We start from the raw sequence: 19,344 nt of genomic DNA, 5'->3' as shown, positions 1-19,344 counted from the left end.
GTCGGACAAATCAGGTGTTGTTTAGAGCGGGACAAAACTAAGAAGCACCAATGGCGGCGGAGAAACAAACAAATATAACAGACGAATGGACGCTGCAATTAATTCTGTTCTCGTAGAATTACTCATTGTTTCATTGTGAATGTTGAACAGCAAGAGGTGCTTTGTGCATTTTTATCCTGGTAAAGATGTTCATGCCCCCCCAAACACGAGACCAAAGACAACATTTTCATTCAATGCCTTGATTGGTCAAAATAAACATGCAAAGATGCCGCAACGTCCAATCAGCTCAAAGTATTGTACAGCAAGTCCCTCCTTTCCCGAACGGATCTGCTGAGTGAAGTTCCAGATTGATAATTTGAAGAACTCCTTTGAGTGAATCACAATTCTCAGGTAACTACAAAATACTGACTACAAATGTACAACCCATTTTTCGGATTCTTTTTTGTCTAAAATTTTGAAACCTATGTATTACTTCCATTCCACTTCATAATAATGTGCTACTTTGTGCTCAATCATATATATCCCAATCAAAGAAGTGGCAAAATATGAAAAAAATCAAGGGGTATGAATACTTTTTCAAAGCACAGTAAAAATAAAAAAAATAATAAAACATCTACCGTACAATAGTAAAATAGGACGGTAGACGTTTTTTTCAATTATTATTATTATTACGCTACAATATATATACAATATCGCACAGCACTCACCCTCACTACAAGGAAGAACCTTGGAATTTATCCACACAGAAACAAAGTATACAACTATAATACATTTCTCATACTCATTCAAACAAACAAAACGAGAGTGTATGAAATAAGACACGGACAAAGAACTCGCGCCCACACTTAACCTAACCCCAGAATAAATCTCAAGCTCTCCAAACAAAGATTTCTATGGAGTCTTATCAGAAAAGCAGGTTAATGAGTAATATTTATAAGGGGAACTAATAGCCCTGCCATGCTTTTGGATCAAAGCCATTGGCTGATTTCAAAACCGCTAATGAATTAACACGAAAACCTTTGACTCTTTGACTTTCGAGCCTGAATAGATGGATGAATGGATATCCAAACAAATGCTTCACTGATGGTCATGAGCATTTGGGAGAAAAGTCAACACTCAAGCTGTGACAGTGGATGAAGGGAGCCTAGAGTTGTCACACAATCTCTGGTGTGGTAGTTACTTGTTCGATAGGAAGAAAATTCCCCTATTGGGGACAAGCAGCTGGGTGATTAAAATTAGAAGTGTGGATTTTTAAGTTAAATAAAGCATTTATGACTTAACTGATTTGTTGAGATGAGAGGCTATGCAAATAAACTTAAAAAAAACAGAATGCATATGTACTTAGTACCTCTGAATATAGTAACAGCTGTCATTGCTTCATAAAAAAACTTTATGTAATTACAATGTATCACTAGCCCATGCAAATCCCTATTATGGCTAGGTGCTAATTAAAAAGTGCAGCATTTTCTTCTGACTGCGATTCCTTTAATCCTCTTTGGTTCATAACTTGAAAGTTTTGTATGCGCCTAAGCTGTTTTGTGATAAAATGTGATTTTTCGATCACAATGTAGGCGATTGTAAATTGGTCACATGACGTAGGCGTGAAAGAGAACGTAGAGCACAAAGTGAGGCACCAACTTCCCACGCAACAGTACGTGTCCAAACATTAGCGAGAGAGCATGTCAGGGCACAGTGTTACCCCGCAAGCGGGCCGTGTCTGTACTATTCACAAAGGCTGTAGAAGATTTGCACTCCAAGATAATTAGATGCATGGCAACTACATGCCAGTGTCCCAACAACAACAACAACAAATTTAAACACCAAGGACCATCATGCAGTGGGTGTCAAGTATTGATGAACACTAGGTCAATGGTATACTTAATGTTTTTGAAGACTGCATTGCTGATAAACAAGTTTCAAGTTTCATTAATTGGCCGAACAATTTGGGCAAAAATAGGTGGAAAAATTTAACACTATGATTTCGAAGGTAAACAAGAAGTTGCTACAGTACTTTGGTAATTTACCTTATGAGTAACAGAATCGAGGATGAACTCAGCTCTGACGCCATTGTTCTCTGGACTGCGGTAGTCAAACAGAGAGTTGGTAAGGTAGGTCATTCCTTTACTGCTTAGGGTGTCGCCACAGCTGAAAAACACTGCATCCTGAAGGAGCACAAGACAAAATGAACAATCAAGCAAAGGATGTCAGAAATGAAGAATAAACAAGAGCAGAGAAGGAAATACCAATGTATCCAATCCAATCGTATTCATAAAGCCCTTTAAAAACAACACAGACGTCCAAAGTGATATTCACAAATCAAACAAAAAGGCTCAAAATATGCTACAACACTAAAAAGAATATAAAACAATAGTGAAACAGCAATAGGGACAAAAATAAATAAATAAATAAAAAATATCTAAGTAACCAAATCAATTCTCAAACCCGGTTAAAACGCCAGTGAGAATAAATGAGACACCAGCAGATAAAGTCCTGAGGTGCCAAACCATGAAGACAAAAACAACCATAAGAATTTCTAAATCAATACAAAGGTGAACTGTGAGCCAGTGAAGGGAATGGAGGATTGGAGTAATATGGTCAAATTTATGTGATCAATTATGTGATCCACAACGCAGCCGCGTTCTGGACTAATTGTAGACATTTTGCTCAGTCCAAAGTACAGTGCATTGCAGTAATCTAAATGTGTAGCAGTAAAAGCATGAATTAAAATTTCAAAGTCATGTCGGGATAAAATAATAATAAAAAATTCTCATTAAAATGTAAACAAAAAATCTAAGTTATCAATGCTTTGGCCTCATCCAAGCACTTGAGTAGTAATTGTTTCAGAGTGACAGATTTGGCAGTTGTCAGCGTAACAATGAAATGAGACATTGTGTCTATGTAGGATGGACCCAAATGGTAAAAGATTGAGTGAAAAAAGGGCCAAGAATCGATCCTTGGGGTACTCCACAAAAAAAGTGGTGCTGAGGAGGTTATTGTTTCACCAAGCTGCACTGAATAACTTCTATTGGTTAAGTACGATTTAAACCAAGACAGGGCAGGATCCATCATGCCCACGGAATTCTCCAAACGGGACTATAGAAGAATTTGACTGGCCTTTCAGGTTCTGTAGTTATAACAGTGCCAATATACAGAGATTTTGTATTTTTTTTTTTGAAGTAAATGCTTAACAACTAATATAATATTGTGCCTTAAGTAAAATTACAAAAAATGCATCGCATCCCAAGCTCAAGTTTCCTTGTTTTTTCACATCAAATGTTCTTGGTCTTCATTTGTGGTTTTAGGTTTGTCTTACCTCTTCAGGTCGGTTCATGTTTTCTTCAAAATCCCGCACTCCCATGATGCCTTTCAGACAGAGAGCCCGGCAGCCCACAAAGCCAATCTGACAGTCAAAGAAGGGCTCTCCTTTCATAAGCGCCTCAAATTAAAATAAAATAAAAAGTGACGTCAGACCAATGTACTCCCTTTTGCAAAGCATACTCAAACAACTCATTAAGCTTGAAACATTTGACAAAATTAAATGCAGCTGAAATTTCTACAGTTTAAAGGGATCGAGAACACTACTATCTGAGGAAAGTCATGACTGAATTTAACAATATGTTCCTTATGTTAGCCTAACAAAACTATAGCAAGCACAGTATATACAGAACAAAGCAAATTACCACACACAATAAATACAAGGCCATGCTTTATGAATCATTTTCATTTTTGGTCCGAGTTCAGACTACCCTCTACATGTTCCAGAAAAAGCATAAATTACAAAAATTGTCATTGGAAATGTTGTGGAATTATTACATCTGGTAGAATGCTTAAACACAGAAAACTCATTTCTATTCCAACCAGGTAATAAGAGAAAAACTTCTATCTACACCAAGGGAGAAATGCAGAAATGATTAGACTCAGGCAGAGATTTCACGGGACTCACAACTGGCCAGAGATAAGTGACCAGGGAGGTTTTATAAATACCGTTAGAGATGGAAGTATGTTGATCATCTATTCCAAAGTAAATATGGCAGCAATTTAAAATGAAATAAAAGTAGTAAGAAAGGATCAAGAAGGAAGAAAATATGGTAGTACATCTTAACCATCAAGATTTTTTTTCAATATAAATAAAGATTATTCTTACCTCAAGAGTGATTCCCTCTTGTTCCAAACCCAAGACCTCTCTTGATTTAACCTTTTGGGGACTGTAGTAGCTGCTCTCTGCTTGGGATTCTGTCAACTGGCACAGTGAAGAGAGTACAATGTCACAATCTAAGCAGCATTGAATTCTATTTAGGGCAAATTATTTTTCAAATGCTAGAGTTTAATAAAAGGGGGGGGGGGTATGTTAGAATAAAAAAACCTGAGTTGCAAATTTCACTGTTCTTAGCTTTTATTTACATAATATTTAAGCAAAAAAATGTGATCAATAATCCAAGATGAGCCTTAATGTTTTAAGACAAAACAGAATGTAGTTTGAAAAATAAAAGTAAGTCGTTTTACTATCATTGTGACAAAACTAAAAGCATGTGTCTGATATTGTGTGTCTGAGTATGTAAGTCACATTTGACTTCTGAAAATAACATGTTTTAAAAATAATAATAAGCTACGACATCGAAGTCTGAAAGTCAATCAAAAATATTATTTGAAACATAAATGATCCTTTTAGCCATTTGCTTTACCAGGTTTTGACCTAGAACAAGTACTTTCATCAAATCACAATTCATACTGCACCAACTCCTCTCTAGTTTTCTGAGAGGCCTGATTTGCTCTTTGGGGACTGACAATCAGAACTCTCCTACAGCTCTCAAAAAATTACAAAGATACTGTAAAGTAGGGATTGTTCTGCAAAAGGTTTACTCCTCAGAGTAAAGTTTAAACGGGGAAAGAGTGCGAGAGAGCATGTGTTCAACGCTAGCTGGCTGCAAGAAGAAAGAGCAGTGATGCTTTCGAGTTTGGCTGGTGTAACAACTGTGGGTGTCGAGTAGAACTCTACAGGCCTCAACCTATTCAACTTTAGTACAGGAAGCAGGTGCAGAACAAGGGGCAGCTGTGCCTTATTATCCCTACTGATGGAGCAGATTCTCTCATACTCACTGCGTTCCTCTCCCTTTTTCAATTAATCATGAGTAAGGACTAACCTGCAATTTCCAGGATGAAATATTACGGCGGGGCAGGTTTTTCAAATCTTAGAATATGGGTTTTTTTGGGCAGACCCAACACATAAAGATAAAGAAATTGGGCATTTGACAGTTTTGGTCATACTGTGTGTGGGCCTGGGGTGCTCCAAAAATCTCAACACAGCACCCAACACACAAAGACTATCTTCCACCACCGGTTGAGCATCCAAGTCATCTGAGCCAGAGCTATCGTGTGATCACACATAATCACACAAACACGAAGACAACCAGGCTGTTCCGGGTATTCGCAGATGGTTGCTGAGTGTTTCCAAAGCGGACCGGAGGCGGGACCATTGCAAGATGGCATTGTCGGCAAGCTTTGGAAAATACTTCCTGCCGTCTCGGGAATCCATTTTTATACAAAAAACGACATAGGATAGTCCCCGCCTACCACCCAAAGACAGCTGGGATGGGCTCAAAGCAGACCCGTGACCCTAGTCAGGGAGGATAAGCAGGTCAGAAAATGATTGGATGGATATAATCTGGAAGGACATACTTTTATTTTATTTACCACCGCTTCCTTATTCGTTGGTTTCTTTGATTGGATACATTCCGTTCACATCACAGTCCGTGGAGTCAAATGACTTGGGGAGACGATGGCTTCCCTTATACACATGGACATTTTCGGTCATCAATATTGAACATGCTCAATACATTATTTAAAATTGACTTGCTCTGGACCCTATTATTACGGGAAATTCACTCTTAACACGCCCCTCACATACGGATAATCCCATAATCATATAAAATATAAGGGGCAAAATTGAGGCAAAAACAGACCGATTGTCTTTATTGTGTGTAGGAAGGAAGTTACATAAATAACTGATGGAAGATATATTTTGCTGTCTGACAACAGAGTGACTGCAGAAGCAGTAAAAATATGAATAATAATCTACTTGGGGAGTGATTAATTAAAAGTAGTAAGACATTGGATATGTATTGTCAGTTTGCTAGGCTTCAATTTTAGCCCAAATGGTCCATTAATAAATAAAAAAAATAGCACACACAGGTGAAATAATTCTGTGTTTTTCCTCCACAAGTCCCGTCTTGGAATCAAAATGCCAAATGAGAACGAGAACAGATGAAAGTTTGGAAAGCACACAGAGGTGAAACAGGGAAAGCTTAATTATGTCTGTAAAAGTTATTTATGAATAATGTACAGCCAATAATTCTGCGTAAACAAAACTGGAGAGCATCTAGTCCGCTATTAAAGGAAACCCTCTGATTTCAAGCCCATGAATTTCAAAGTGCATTTTAGGAATAAATGATTTAACAGTTCCCTCAAGCTAACACTTCATAAAAGGAAAAAGATGAGAATAAAAAAATATAAAAAAGCTGTCTGAAATCACTCTAGACAAAAAGTACTCGTAACTAATTGAATAAATTAAACAATGTAGGACCAAACACCCACACTGACATAGTATGTAGTAAGTGATCTGTGGGGCTGAACTTTTCTGACTGAACTGGCAGGATTAAATATTGAGATCCGTTTCTGAACAGTCATCATTCCACATAGAATGTTTAAAACATTAACGTGACCCGAGTCAGCAGTTAGCGGTTTCCCTACCCTTGCCTGCACCACACACAGAGACAAAGAGGACTGAAACTTCCTGGGGACCAAGCTATTCTATAAGACTCAAACTCAAAATGATCACACGATTTAGGTGCGGGTGCGTAGAAGGAATGAACTACATAACAATGTGGTAGAAGGGGAGGGGATGTAAACCACATGAAAATATCTGCAATCATAAAATTTGCCATACAGTATCATGTACATTTCAGGAAAAAATAAATCATACCCTAATCTTGCTCCCACGTGTGTATACTTGTTTTTAAATAGAGTACAGTGGACGTACACATATATTTGCGGTTTGGAATTTGCAAATTCAACTATTTGTGAGGTCTATTTGATACTACACTTACACAATGAATGAAAGTTAGTACATCAACAACTGCTTCAGGGTAAAATCTTTAGATTATGCGCAAAAATGCATTTACGGCACTGCTTGGGGAGCATGGATTACATTATACACATTACATTATAATATACACAAGTTACAACAGGACATTCCTTGAAAACTTGTTCTACTACAATATATTTTGGCTGGTATTTTTCATCTGGATATTTGTGTTTTATTGTATTTCATTTTTAATGTATTTAATGTTTTCTTATTTTGATTAGGTAAAAAAAAAAAAATCAAGAATGACATCGCTAAACGATATAAAATAAGTACATTGTGATGCGTTTCTCAGGATTCATGGTTTACCTACTGTGCTTTGCTATGCAGTCAACTATTCAGCATTTTACAAGAAACTGCACCACTGCAGTAATTCATCATCATCATCATCATCATCATCATCATTGACATGTGTGAGAGACCTAATGGGTGTCTGTGTGCTTAGCTGTAAACTGTTTACTGTACTGTATTTTTAAGGATACAGCCAATGTTTGAAAATGTTTGCAAGCATTTGAAATGTTATTGAAGCATTTTGGGATCATAGTTTGTGGCATAGATTTAAACTATGAATAAAGGCAACTATAATCATTTTTAGGGAAGACTGTCAGTTATTGGCAGAAATTTGCTATTCAGGCTCGTATAGAAAATAAAAACCTTGAAATTATTTGGCTTTAGCCAGAGGTGCTTCTACTTAGCACAGGTGGAGACGAGCTTGTTTACCCGCCAGTTGAGTAGATGTACCTGCGGCTAAAGCTAATCTGTGATTACTTCAAATTACAGCAATGTTGTCATTTTGTTTCTGTGTTGTCCCATGAAAAGAATAACAATAAAATATTTAGCAAAACATGAACAGGGTACTCACTTTTGTGAGATACAATGGACTGCCACTATTCACAAGGGATAGAGGCTGAGTTTAACCGTAAACATTGAATTCCTGCAAATGACGTTCCACTAAAGCGATTATAATTGCCTAAATTACTTTACTGACAAGACACAGAAAAAAACCTACAAAACTGTACGGTTCACAGTGAAATAATTTGGTCAAGTTATATGGATTTGTCTTGCTTTGGGAAGATGCAATGCAAAAGGGTTGGCATGCACTCCATTCACTAAACAGCATTTCAGTTCAAGTTTTTGTTACAGTAATCTTTCAATAGATCAGGGGTGGACAATGTGAGAAACGAAGGGCTGTCGAGGGTGACTCCAACATGCTGACCTCAACATTAATTGAAAGTATTAGTTTATTGCATTAAATTGTATTGTTTAAATAAGCTGCTACTAATAAGAAAATACTGTAGTAATCAAGAGTATAAAAAATAATTTAAAATTAAAATAACAAAATATCCCTGTTTATTTAATCAACATTCATAATAAACCACATCTACAGCCCAGTCTGCAATAGATAAATTACCTTAAATGTCACAGAAGCCTTGGTGCAGTAGAAGCCTATTGAAACAATAGGATCCTTGGGTGTGTGTTGTTGGGGATTGTCCGGGATGCTCCCGGGCTCTCTTTGCTGGTAGAGACCTTCCTCGCCCTCCTCAGAGCTCACAATGGCTGGAACAAAGGACCATGCCCAAGACACCCAGCCTTGGTTGCCATCTGCAGAAAGGCCTGAGTCCATGTAGAACTCTTGACTGGGGTACTGGTTTGGAGATTGGTTCTCTATGTCCATATCCATCCCTAAAATAAAATATATAAATAACAAAAATAGCGCCCATTAATTATACAATTCAGTGTTGAGTGGATAGTGGTGAAATACTATTTGATGGGTTGCTTAAAGCATGCAACACTGTACTTTATCTCATGTAAATATGTAAGTAACAGCACAATAAAAACCAATAATCCTGAGAGCAGTGATCAAATATTAAGTTAGCTGTGCATCTAATGTCGAAGTCGAACGTGTCTTTTCTTTAGGGAAAATATTGTATGTCTCCTGACAAGTATACATCAGAAATAAGCAATCCTCGTCATCTGATTGATAACAAGATTGTTTTCAATTTTGGAGGCAATATGGCAAGATGTATGTAAATAAGATGTGTGGTACAGTATTCCAATGTGCATTTTTGTACGCTGATAGATACATCAAAAATAAAAAGCAAGTAATAAAAAATAATTGAGAAGCTACCGGATCAACCAGAAGAAAAACTGCCCTTCAAAATTTGAAATTTGAAATCAAAATTAAGTCATTGATTAGTAAAACTGCTCCTCAAAGACAAAAAGTTATTTTGAACATTGCCTAGTATGCATGTTAATGGGTCAAAAAATAATAGTACAACCAAAATAGTAATTGAACAAGTGATTTGAAGATTGCAACTACAGAAACATCCAGTAAAAAAGCCTCTTACCACGTGAATAATAAAATTATGTGCCACCAAGTAATTGGGAAGAAGACTTGTTGGACAGAAAAATAAGATAATACAACAGAGGACAAACAAGACATAAGAAATGACCAAAAACAAAAAGAAATATGATTGAACAAATCAAACAAAACTGTCCTTGATTTCAGCGAAACTTGCTGGAAGTAAAGCAAGCAGACTGGCACATTGATTGCTTTTGTTAAAAAAACAAACGACCGAATATAATCCCTGGTCGCAGGTTTGAACAAACTACACCACGCTGTTCATTCTCTGTTACCGACCTTTCAACTTGTGTCTATTTCCATAAAGATGGAGAAAGAGGAAGCTGATGTCAATACACAAGAATGTGTAATCCCATTCCTTGCAGCCTCATGTCCTCTGCGGGAAAACAATACTGTCCATGAGGTCATTGCCTAGGAATCCCAGAGGCTAAGGGGGTGAAATTATGACATATTTTAATTAAATCTTTCACTTGGTGAATTGGCAGTTGGAAGTCCAATGTCATGGGTTATTATCTCTTTCTCTTCTCCAGTGTTCCTGTCCAATTTGGTCTCCTTTTTTCCCACTCTGTGGTAGCCTTTGAGGTGTCATTTCAACAAGTTAAGCTGTTCTGCTTCATGTCACAGACTGACGAAACCTACGTTTGAATTATGAGACAATCAGAATAAAAGAGCAATTACCAACGAAATGATCAAAACACATCGGCTTAAGTAGACTTTGAAGTATTAATCCAAAGAAGTGAGTGGAAAAATTCCCAGAGAGATGAGGGCCTAATTTACTGCATCTGCAGAAATAAAATGACCACTGTTTCCCACATTAGTTCAGCCAAAGCTTTAGTGGCTGAATCTAAAATAACTCAAATCAGAAGCGTATCAATTTCCAAAGTAGAGCTCCAGGGGCAGCATTTTACACCTGTCACATAGCTCCTCAGCTTAAACAACAAGTGGCTATGTAAGTGAGTGACCATCTGATTGACATTGAGACAGACCGAGGAGGACAAATGCGAGAAAGGCTGTGCCCTCAAAGACCAGTAGATGTCCCTCCATGTTTATGCAAGGGAAAGGTGCACCGATCACCTGACACATTAGCAAACCCTGAACTGCTCCTACAACTTGTGTGTCTCTTGGTGTAACGTTTACGCACATTCCCCTTTTTAGTTTAATATTTGAAACCCTACATAAATACACAATGCAGTTCAATGGCAAGATTCCACAACAATAAAAAAAAACTATATGCACACAGTTAAGACCAATGTATTAGTTGAAAGGGCATCTTCTGTCTGTAATTAATCGTACGGAAAATGTAGAGATTAAGTATTTTTGCACAATTCTCAAAAATCCTGGTAATGTATTTATATAAATCACCCGAGTTAGAACTTTGGAAAGGCCTTAGGCCTGAATTGAGAAAATGTATGAACAAATGGACAAAACCTTTTTGTCAAAATAATATATATATTTTTTTTTTAATCAATAAAATACAGATTATTATTATATTAAACTGTATAATCTTTTTTTTCTAATCCCAATTAATATGCTTTGTTAAATATAAAATGTCGTGGCATGTCATCAACCTGACATATGTGAGCCATATGACATTTGAGATAGCCTGATAGCCCCGTGGCCTCCAACCAATATGTGTGATATTCTGGTCCATTCAAAGGGGCTCTGAGAAAAGTGACAGACAGCAAGCACTCCTTCAAAGCAAACTCTCACTGCAAACACACTACAGAGCACAAAACATATGCATGAGCCATTGGACAAACTCCAGGCCCTCACACACATAGCACATTCTATGGAGAGGTTGTTATAGACGCACACACACGCACAAGCAGGCAAACACTCCAATTGTGCATAGACAATGACTTTATAATCATTCACATACTCTTGAAACTTTACAGATTTTGCTAAAAAGACCCAATTTCCGAACTGGATCATTGGTTGGTCAAGTCTCCTAGACCTCAATACATTAGGAGGACACAGGCTCATACCAAAATGTAGCGAGAACAAAATGAAGGCAAAGACACATATTTAGTAACACACAGTGCACAACACTGCTGTTCTGATCAATAAGCCTTAAGAATTGCATCATACTACAAATACTGCAGGTATAAAAAGCCTGCATAGTCATGTCCAACTTCAATAAGACCATGACAAATGATTACAAAACTCTCCCACTATTAACGTGACCTATAACCTGTCTAACTCAAATTAACTAAACTTAAATATTTGAGAGGGTGGAAAAATAAACAGATAATGTGGTTTGTGTCCACACCCTCTTAAAACTGGCGATGAGACTGTACAGTATTCAGAATTAACCAATCACACTGAAACCCATGTTGAATGGAAGTTCGCCCACACCTGCCACCATTTATATAGCTGTTCTAGTAGGCTTTTCCTGACATTTTTACATCTTACTGCACAAACATTGGTCCACAAAAAGCTTTCACAGCACCAGCAGTATCTCTCATTGTTTAAAGGTATTAGTCAGAAGACAGTCACAAAAGTTGTTCGTTAGCAGACTACTTTCAGGTTCATGGAGTATGACTAACAGAAAAATGGCTGCATCATGCAATACTCTTTTTTTACATCATATAGATAAAAAATAATAAATTCCTGTATCTGTGCTTTTAACCCAATGTTCACCAAAATGGTGAATTGTTTTATAGTGGTAATCTGTTGGTGTTTTTTCCTAATCTTGTTTGCAGTATCTATTTCAAATTAACTGCTGTGGGAAAAGTTAGTTAAAACAACAAAGCTAAAGATACAATGGCGTATTAGTGCCACATATAAATATTAAATATATATTTTTTAGAGGGCAGGGGCAATATTCCAAGAAGAAAAAAAAACACAAATTTGCCACTTTATAAAGTTACAAATTTGCCACTTCATAAAGTTGTTTATAAAATGGCAAATTTGCGAATTTATAAAGTAGCAAATTTACCACTTCATAAACTCTTTATTTGCCACTTTATAAAGTCGCGAAAAAAATTATCTGAATATAGCCCCCACCCTCTAAAAAAAAATACATTTATAAGTGGCCTTAATACGCTGTCAAGATAGAATAATAGAGATGACATGTAACTTTCGCACATTTCAGTTCATACAGTGAGAGTCATCATAATCAAATGTGGTTATATTCATAATCGATTAAAAGGTAAAGATGTTTGTTAGTTGTTTTTTACAAACAAAATGTGTGTTTCCCATTTGTGCCAATCCACTCAAACATTAGAAAAACCTCACAACACACACGACCAAGCACATGTCACAAAACGCATGAATACTGAAATAATGATGCTCCTGTTATTTAGTCACAAATGTACTGACTCAAATATGAACCTGTTCAGTTGAACACAAAGCTGACATACTCGCAGGAAACCTCAACTTAATTAGTTGTTTGACTGGTAATGTGACACCACAGGTTTATTGTACCTTCTGCCATCTAACTGAAAAGCATTACATTGTTTGAACAGTCATTATACCTCACGTGGCATATATGGATGGAAAAGATATGTTTGAAATGAATAAATATTTTTCTGGCAAATTACCGGTGAGTAATATTGGATAAATTCCAGCAGTGCCCCAAATGACCTCACATGGCACTGTCGTGTGCCACGGTGCGCTGGTTGGGAATTACTGAACTCTCAATAATACATGATTTGAGCTCTAATTCTTCTGGTGTTACTATTAAGGCAAACAAAGCAAAGAAGGCCTAATGTTCATGTACAAGCCAGAACTGCTCCCAATCTTATCTGAGCAAACACACACCCAGTTTCTTTACTCTGTCGATTACTTCCAGCAAAACAAGCTCTGGAGGTGCTCGGGTTCCAAGAGTTGGTCCCCTCTTGTATATTTTTGTGATAGGATACTAATTCATTCTTGGAGGCTCCAAATAGTAGTAGCATGACACCAACTTTTACATCTGGCACTGGAAACCAAAGTGAGAGCCACGCCAACTTACAGTAAAAGTTCCCGGCCAACAGGCAGGGAGTAAGTTGGTGGGAGTAACTGAAGCAGCCACAATATATTGCGTTCTTGCTCGACTACCTCCCTTCTAATGACCACTTTTTCTATTTGGTCCGGGTGCTACACAAAGGGTGTTGGCCCATCGAGACCTGGGACTCGATAACTCTATCGTGTTGATGATGATGAGCATGAGGTGGGGTTTTGTTATGGTTGTGTTTTCAGTTATTGAAATAATTTATTTATTATTCTATAAAAATGCAGAGGGAGTGGGGTCGTTTCACGGCCAATACCCCAATAACCGGCCACCAACACTCGCAAGCCTATTTAAAAAAAAAGGGGGGGGGGGTCATTGCCAAACCATTAATGTGAGTGACTCGTAACGATCGCTGATTGGACGTCAAAACTTGCAACAAATGGCTACCATTTAAGTTTTAGTATTATGGGCAAGTGAATGAAACAAAATAAACTAGATAAAACTGAATAAAACAGTAGTTACAGGTTACTGTTACATAATAACATAGTAAAACCAAAACTAGGCATGTGATCATTAAACTTAATATCACATTCGCAAATGCTCCAGGTATCATTGTGTATTATGCAGTGTGCATATATCTGTGAATGAAGTCAGGACCATGTGTGTTTTAGTTGGCTCCAGGATGTGAGGAGTGTGATTTCCTATGAGGTTCAAATCAGAAACTACGAGATGGGCCTGTGTTTGATTTACCCTTGTTTCTTCACTTGAATGCACATGGAGGGCTCTAGCTTGATGACAATGGTCTGTGTTCAGTTAAAAAGGCTCAACTTTATTGGTTGAAAACGCAGGAGGAAGATACACAATGGTCAAACTTACTGTCGCGTTTATAAAAAGAGAGGGAAAATAAGATGACAGTATAGTGGCAAGTCACTTAAGGGTGGCTAATTCTAGTCCTGCTATGGATAAAATAAGAATTGGGAACCAGTTGGTGGCGGAACTAGTTCGTTTATCAAACTTTGTGGTACTAAATGATGTGCACCCCTGAGTGCTGACTCTCCCTCGCAATGGTTCACTTAATCAAATCCATAAATTTCTGTGCATGCCTGTCAAATGAAAAGTGGAAGAAGAAAAAAATAACTTCGCCTCTAGGGGACAACTAGTCTTTCTATTCAGCAACATTTATTTTCTTGAGTAGATTAGTGCCTAATGTGCAAATCGGTCCAGAGTACAAGCCAATGAGTTCATGTCCATTGGAAAGTGTAGAACAACTAAAATACAACTAAATGTCAGTGTTAAACTACCAATACACTCTAAAAGGAGAATTGTTGAACCAATTTAAGATTACAAATAGAATTGTTGACCAACTTGAAAAATTGCTTCAATTGCTAACACACTAACACGATTGAAGTTAGTCCAAAGTGAATATATTACCGTATTTTCACGACTATAAGGTACACTTCAAAGTCTTAGATTTTCTCAAAAATCGACGATGTGCCTAATAGTGAGGTACACCTTGTGCGTTGACCAAGGTCCAAAATCTGACTGACTGTGTGGGAGGACCTCCCGTGACACATTCCTTATATACAAGAAAGGCGTACCTGACTGAGGACAGACATGAGAGCACGGAAGAGTCAACTTGGTGGCGAGTTATCCAACCCCCCCGCCACCCATCTCCCCTGAGATGGAACATACCAAATGCAAAGGGGTGACCGAGGTAAACTGCTACATACAGTAGTGTATGGTTTCCTTTTTTTCCTTTCTTTTTTAAATGCTTTATTGAACAACGTGCACTTACAGCAACAGACATTGCAAAAGTCACTTTGAAGTAGAACAAGTGTACACAGTGTAGTTAAACAGATCACACCCCATACTAAAGACGCCACATTGGTTTTTAGCACGCATCACCTTTCCTTCCTTATCTCTGTGACTCAAATGCGCAAACATCTCTCAGCCGCTGTGAAAAATAAAGTTCAACAAATGAATGCGGAGCTTGCTATCATTCCAAGAGGCTGGCGATCACAGCTACCAAGACTGGAAGGCAGCACCGTGCTAGTTACACCACAATTTGTCAATGGATCATAAATGCTTGGGCGAATGCAAAAGCCGACATTATTTCCGAGGACACGACAACAAGACAATGAGACGGAGCCTGACGTGTTTGATGGAGAACTTGTCCAGTTGTTTGTTTCGGATACAGAAGATCATAAGGACTATGAGGAATCTGTGGATTAGGATTGACAAAAGCAATGCGAGTACATTGTTATATACTTCAAGTTAAACTGAACTCACTGTTTACATTGTTACTTCAAACAAACTCAGTTTTGTTCAGTCCGCTGCCTTTTTAAGAACATGCGCTAGCACTTGTTTTAGCATAATAGCATGCTACCATATGTTTTGAGCTAGCGTATGTTTAACCGTGCCTGCGCCCAATAGTCCGGTGTGCCTTATGTGTGTGTTAAACACAGAAATAGCACCCGTAACTGTGACTGCGTCTTATAATACGGTGCGCCTTATGGTCGTAAAAATACGGTAAGTTTAATTAATTATGAGCTCGTTAAACTTAATGGGGTATAAGCCACGGAGGAGGCGGGGCTTCCGACTTCCGTAAGTCACACACCTAACACTGTTTCCGGTTACTGTTGCGACGTAATAAACCGTGTCCCAATACTCACACTGCCACCCTTGTGCCCCTCAATTGTGCATTCCCGTTAATGGGTGCAAGTGTGTAGGGTGTCTCAGTTCAGAGTGCTTCGGAGTACTGAGACACCTTACACACTCACACCCATCAACAGGAAGGCGAAACCGAGGGGCACAAAGGCGGTAGCGCAAGTACTGGGACGCAGCCCACATGTCGCAAACCAGAACCGGAAACAGAGCTGATGTGTGAAAAAGTCGGAAATCCCGCCTCCTCCGTGGCATATACCCCATTGAAGCAATTTTTTTTAAGTTGGTCAGCAAATCAATTTGTAATCTTAAATTGGTTCAACAATTCTCTTTTTAGAGTGTATGTCACACTTTAGTTGCCATGATTACTACTTCTTCCTTTTTCTTCTTTTTCCATTTCTTCCTCTACTTTCTTTTGGGCGGTAGCCAACTAATTGTGGCGCATTATTGCCACCTTTTTTAGCATGCAGCATCCGCTACAGGAATTTACTATTTACAGCAGTAAATGGCACAAAAAGTGACCAGAATTCTACCTTTGGCTACAATGCAACACAGGATAAGGTAAGCCACTTTAAAATAACAGAAAAACGTTTTTATAGCTGGAAGCGGAAGTTTCGAACCGGAACTCAGTTGCTGCCATTAATATGATTAGAGGACGAGTTTTGGATGCCACTCAGATGCAATTTTTTCTTTATTTTGTATTTTTTTGTGTCATTTATTTTTGACTTGTGTGACTTTTACTCTGGAACGACTTGCTGTCCGAAAAAAAGGGCATGTTTGTGTAAAATAGATGCTATGTTCAAGAAAAGTTTGTGATTGAACAATATTTGATAAAAAAATAAAGCACATTTTCATCACAGCTGCAAGACATAAAGCCATTATTAAGCATAGGTAAGTACAGTAATTTCTGGACTACAAGGCGCACCTGACTATAAACCGCGCTAGCTAAATTTGGGGAATATTCAAGTTTGTTACACATATAAGATACACCCGAATGTAAGCCGTGGCACATGTTTTAATGTGACCGCACTGGATTCCCGCTAATTTATTTTCCATAAGGATGGCACAAATTGTCTTGCTCTCGTTCTGTCTCTTCTACTGTATTTGGGCTCACTTTGTTTGTTTTGCTCTGCCTTGACATTCTTGCGCTTCCTTTATAGTGCGCCCCATTGTGATTTGATGGACAAGCCGCACCTTTGTATTAGCCGCAGGGTTGAATGAAAGTGAAAAGTAGTGGCTTGTAGTCCAGAAATTACTGTAAGTACTTGTGCTGGGGGGAAAATGGTGCTATTTGTGCATTCTTAGTTATATAATTTTTTGTAACCGCCATTTTGTACTGTGTTTTTGGTACGTTATATAATTTTTTGTAACCGCCATTTTGTACTGTATTTTTGGTACGTGACTCTCTTTTACAGCATAATAAAATCATTTTCTTTTATGATCACTCATGATGTCCATTTTTTAGCTCACAGGGAAAATGATGACTAGATATGGTAACATGGACTAAAATATTTTTGTATAGAGGTTAATGTTATAAGACTAACATTCAACTTTTACTAGAAATATACATAATGCTGCATATTGCCGTACTTGGCCACAACTGTCCTGTTTTCCTGTTTATTGGAAGTTAGCAAGATCATTTTATAGTACAAGTCCAACATAAAAGGATTATATTTATTTTAAACATCCCTTTGAGGTGAGGTCTGGAAGGTTATACAGACAGTATGAAGGCGAATCAATATCTGCACTGCTTTAGCATGAGATTTGTTTTTTACAACATCAAAATGAGAAGCCAGTGACAATAAATAATATTTAAAAAAAACTGAACACATCAAACAACAAAGTGGCCTCCAAAAGACATCTCACTCACCAGGTATATTTGTTCCATCTTCCCTGACGTGACAGCTGCCTTCTTCTCGTTCTGCCTCTTTATGCCCACCTATTTCCCCATAGTAGAGTGCAACAATCAGTTGTAAAATGCGGATAAACATGGGAAGTTGCTGATCCGTAATCGACAACTTCAGGCTATCCACCATGGTTTGGATCTGAGTAGACATAGAAAATAACGGATGATGTTGGTTAATTCTAATGAAGGTTTATTGCTTGAAATTATATCCCATTGCATCATCTAATTTTCCAGAGTGTCCTCTCAACGCATGCAATTAATAAAATATAAAATGATTAAAAATGTATGTTTTAAGATTAAAAATCAATTTACAACATAATAATAAAATCATTTAAACAAATACACTGATATACCAAACACACTCACACCCCATCATTACCACTTAATGCTCCTCTAAGGCTAGCCTCAAACCAGCCACAATATTTTACAACACGCATTTGTACACTTATAATAATACATACTAAATACAGTACGCACAATTTCAGGAAGAAGCACTATACATTACAATATAAGGTATATAACTGCAAGCAAGTAGAGATTATATACAAATCAAATGAGTCCAGAAGAACATAGAAATAAAAAACAAGAACAGGATGTTTGACAATGAATAAGTAGAGAGGATTTGAAAGTATGAAAAGTGATTATTGGTCCTAGGCTAACCCTATGGAGCTTTAAACTTGATTGCACGCTGACCAATTTATTTCCTAATTATTAGTGTGACGAAAAATAAAGATGATACTTCGATTCTCATTTCTCAAATTATGTTGTTGCATGAAAGTCATAATGGGAGGCACCCATTTATTGTGTAGATTAATTATTTCAATTACAAGGGAGGAATGTTTAGATTTCCGAATTTCCTTAGAGTTCACAGGTGTCTGATGAGGTATGAATGATAAGACAATATTTTGTCTTTGGTGAAACAAAGTTAGTTTTGATTATCTGCGGATAAAAAAACAAAAATAAATTGCCTGAATTAGAGTGGATTGAGAATAAGACTTTATAACCTTAAAACAAAGTAAGTACAAAGGAGGTTAGGCCTGAATTGAAATCAATACCCACATAATACAATGACAAAAAAGTCACAAAATAACTTGCTAATGTTATTTCTTAATGTACAGTATAGTTTATATAGTAATTCCATTACAAAATGAGTAACGATGTAATGATTGGTGGGCCATGGAAAATGTGTACTTCATCCACAACACTGGATGCAACTAGGAGATTATTATATAAAGTAAAAAAAAATAATAATAAATAAATTTCAATGAAAAAATACGGTCAACGGTCAGATGTCATCACCTTTTTTGCCACAGGGATCACACTTTGCTTAACTAATAGGA

At 37.4% G+C, this 19,344-nt stretch overlaps 1 protein-coding gene across 3 annotated transcripts in view; it reads right to left on the bottom strand.

The window, feature by feature from the left end:
* Positions 1-19,344, bottom strand: part of vps13b (vacuolar protein sorting 13 homolog B) — a 349,203-nt gene that overhangs the window by 301,722 nt on the left and 28,137 nt on the right. For 2 of the 3 annotated variants that reach the window (XM_077574863.1, XM_077574862.1), the window contains exons 7-11: positions 17,969-18,143; positions 8,550-8,821; positions 4,145-4,240; positions 3,314-3,436; positions 2,025-2,162 (exon numbers count right to left, since the gene is read on the bottom strand). In XM_077574863.1, the coding sequence (XP_077430989.1) occupies positions 2,025-2,162; positions 3,314-3,436; positions 4,145-4,240; positions 8,550-8,821; positions 17,969-18,143 (804 nt within the window). Of the gene's footprint in view, positions 1-2,024; positions 2,163-3,313; positions 3,437-3,984; positions 4,012-4,144; positions 4,241-8,549; positions 8,822-17,968; positions 18,144-19,344 lie in introns of all 3 variants that reach the window. The other variant, XM_077574861.1, reaches the window with a different exon arrangement.

This window comes from Vanacampus margaritifer, chromosome 9 (genome assembly GCF_051991255.1).
Source record: "Vanacampus margaritifer isolate UIUO_Vmar chromosome 9, RoL_Vmar_1.0, whole genome shotgun sequence".
Taxonomy (NCBI): Eukaryota; Metazoa; Chordata; class Actinopteri; order Syngnathiformes; family Syngnathidae; genus Vanacampus; species Vanacampus margaritifer.
The sequence above is the reverse complement of the archived record's forward strand: the minus strand, read 5'-3'. Positions and strand labels throughout refer to the sequence as shown.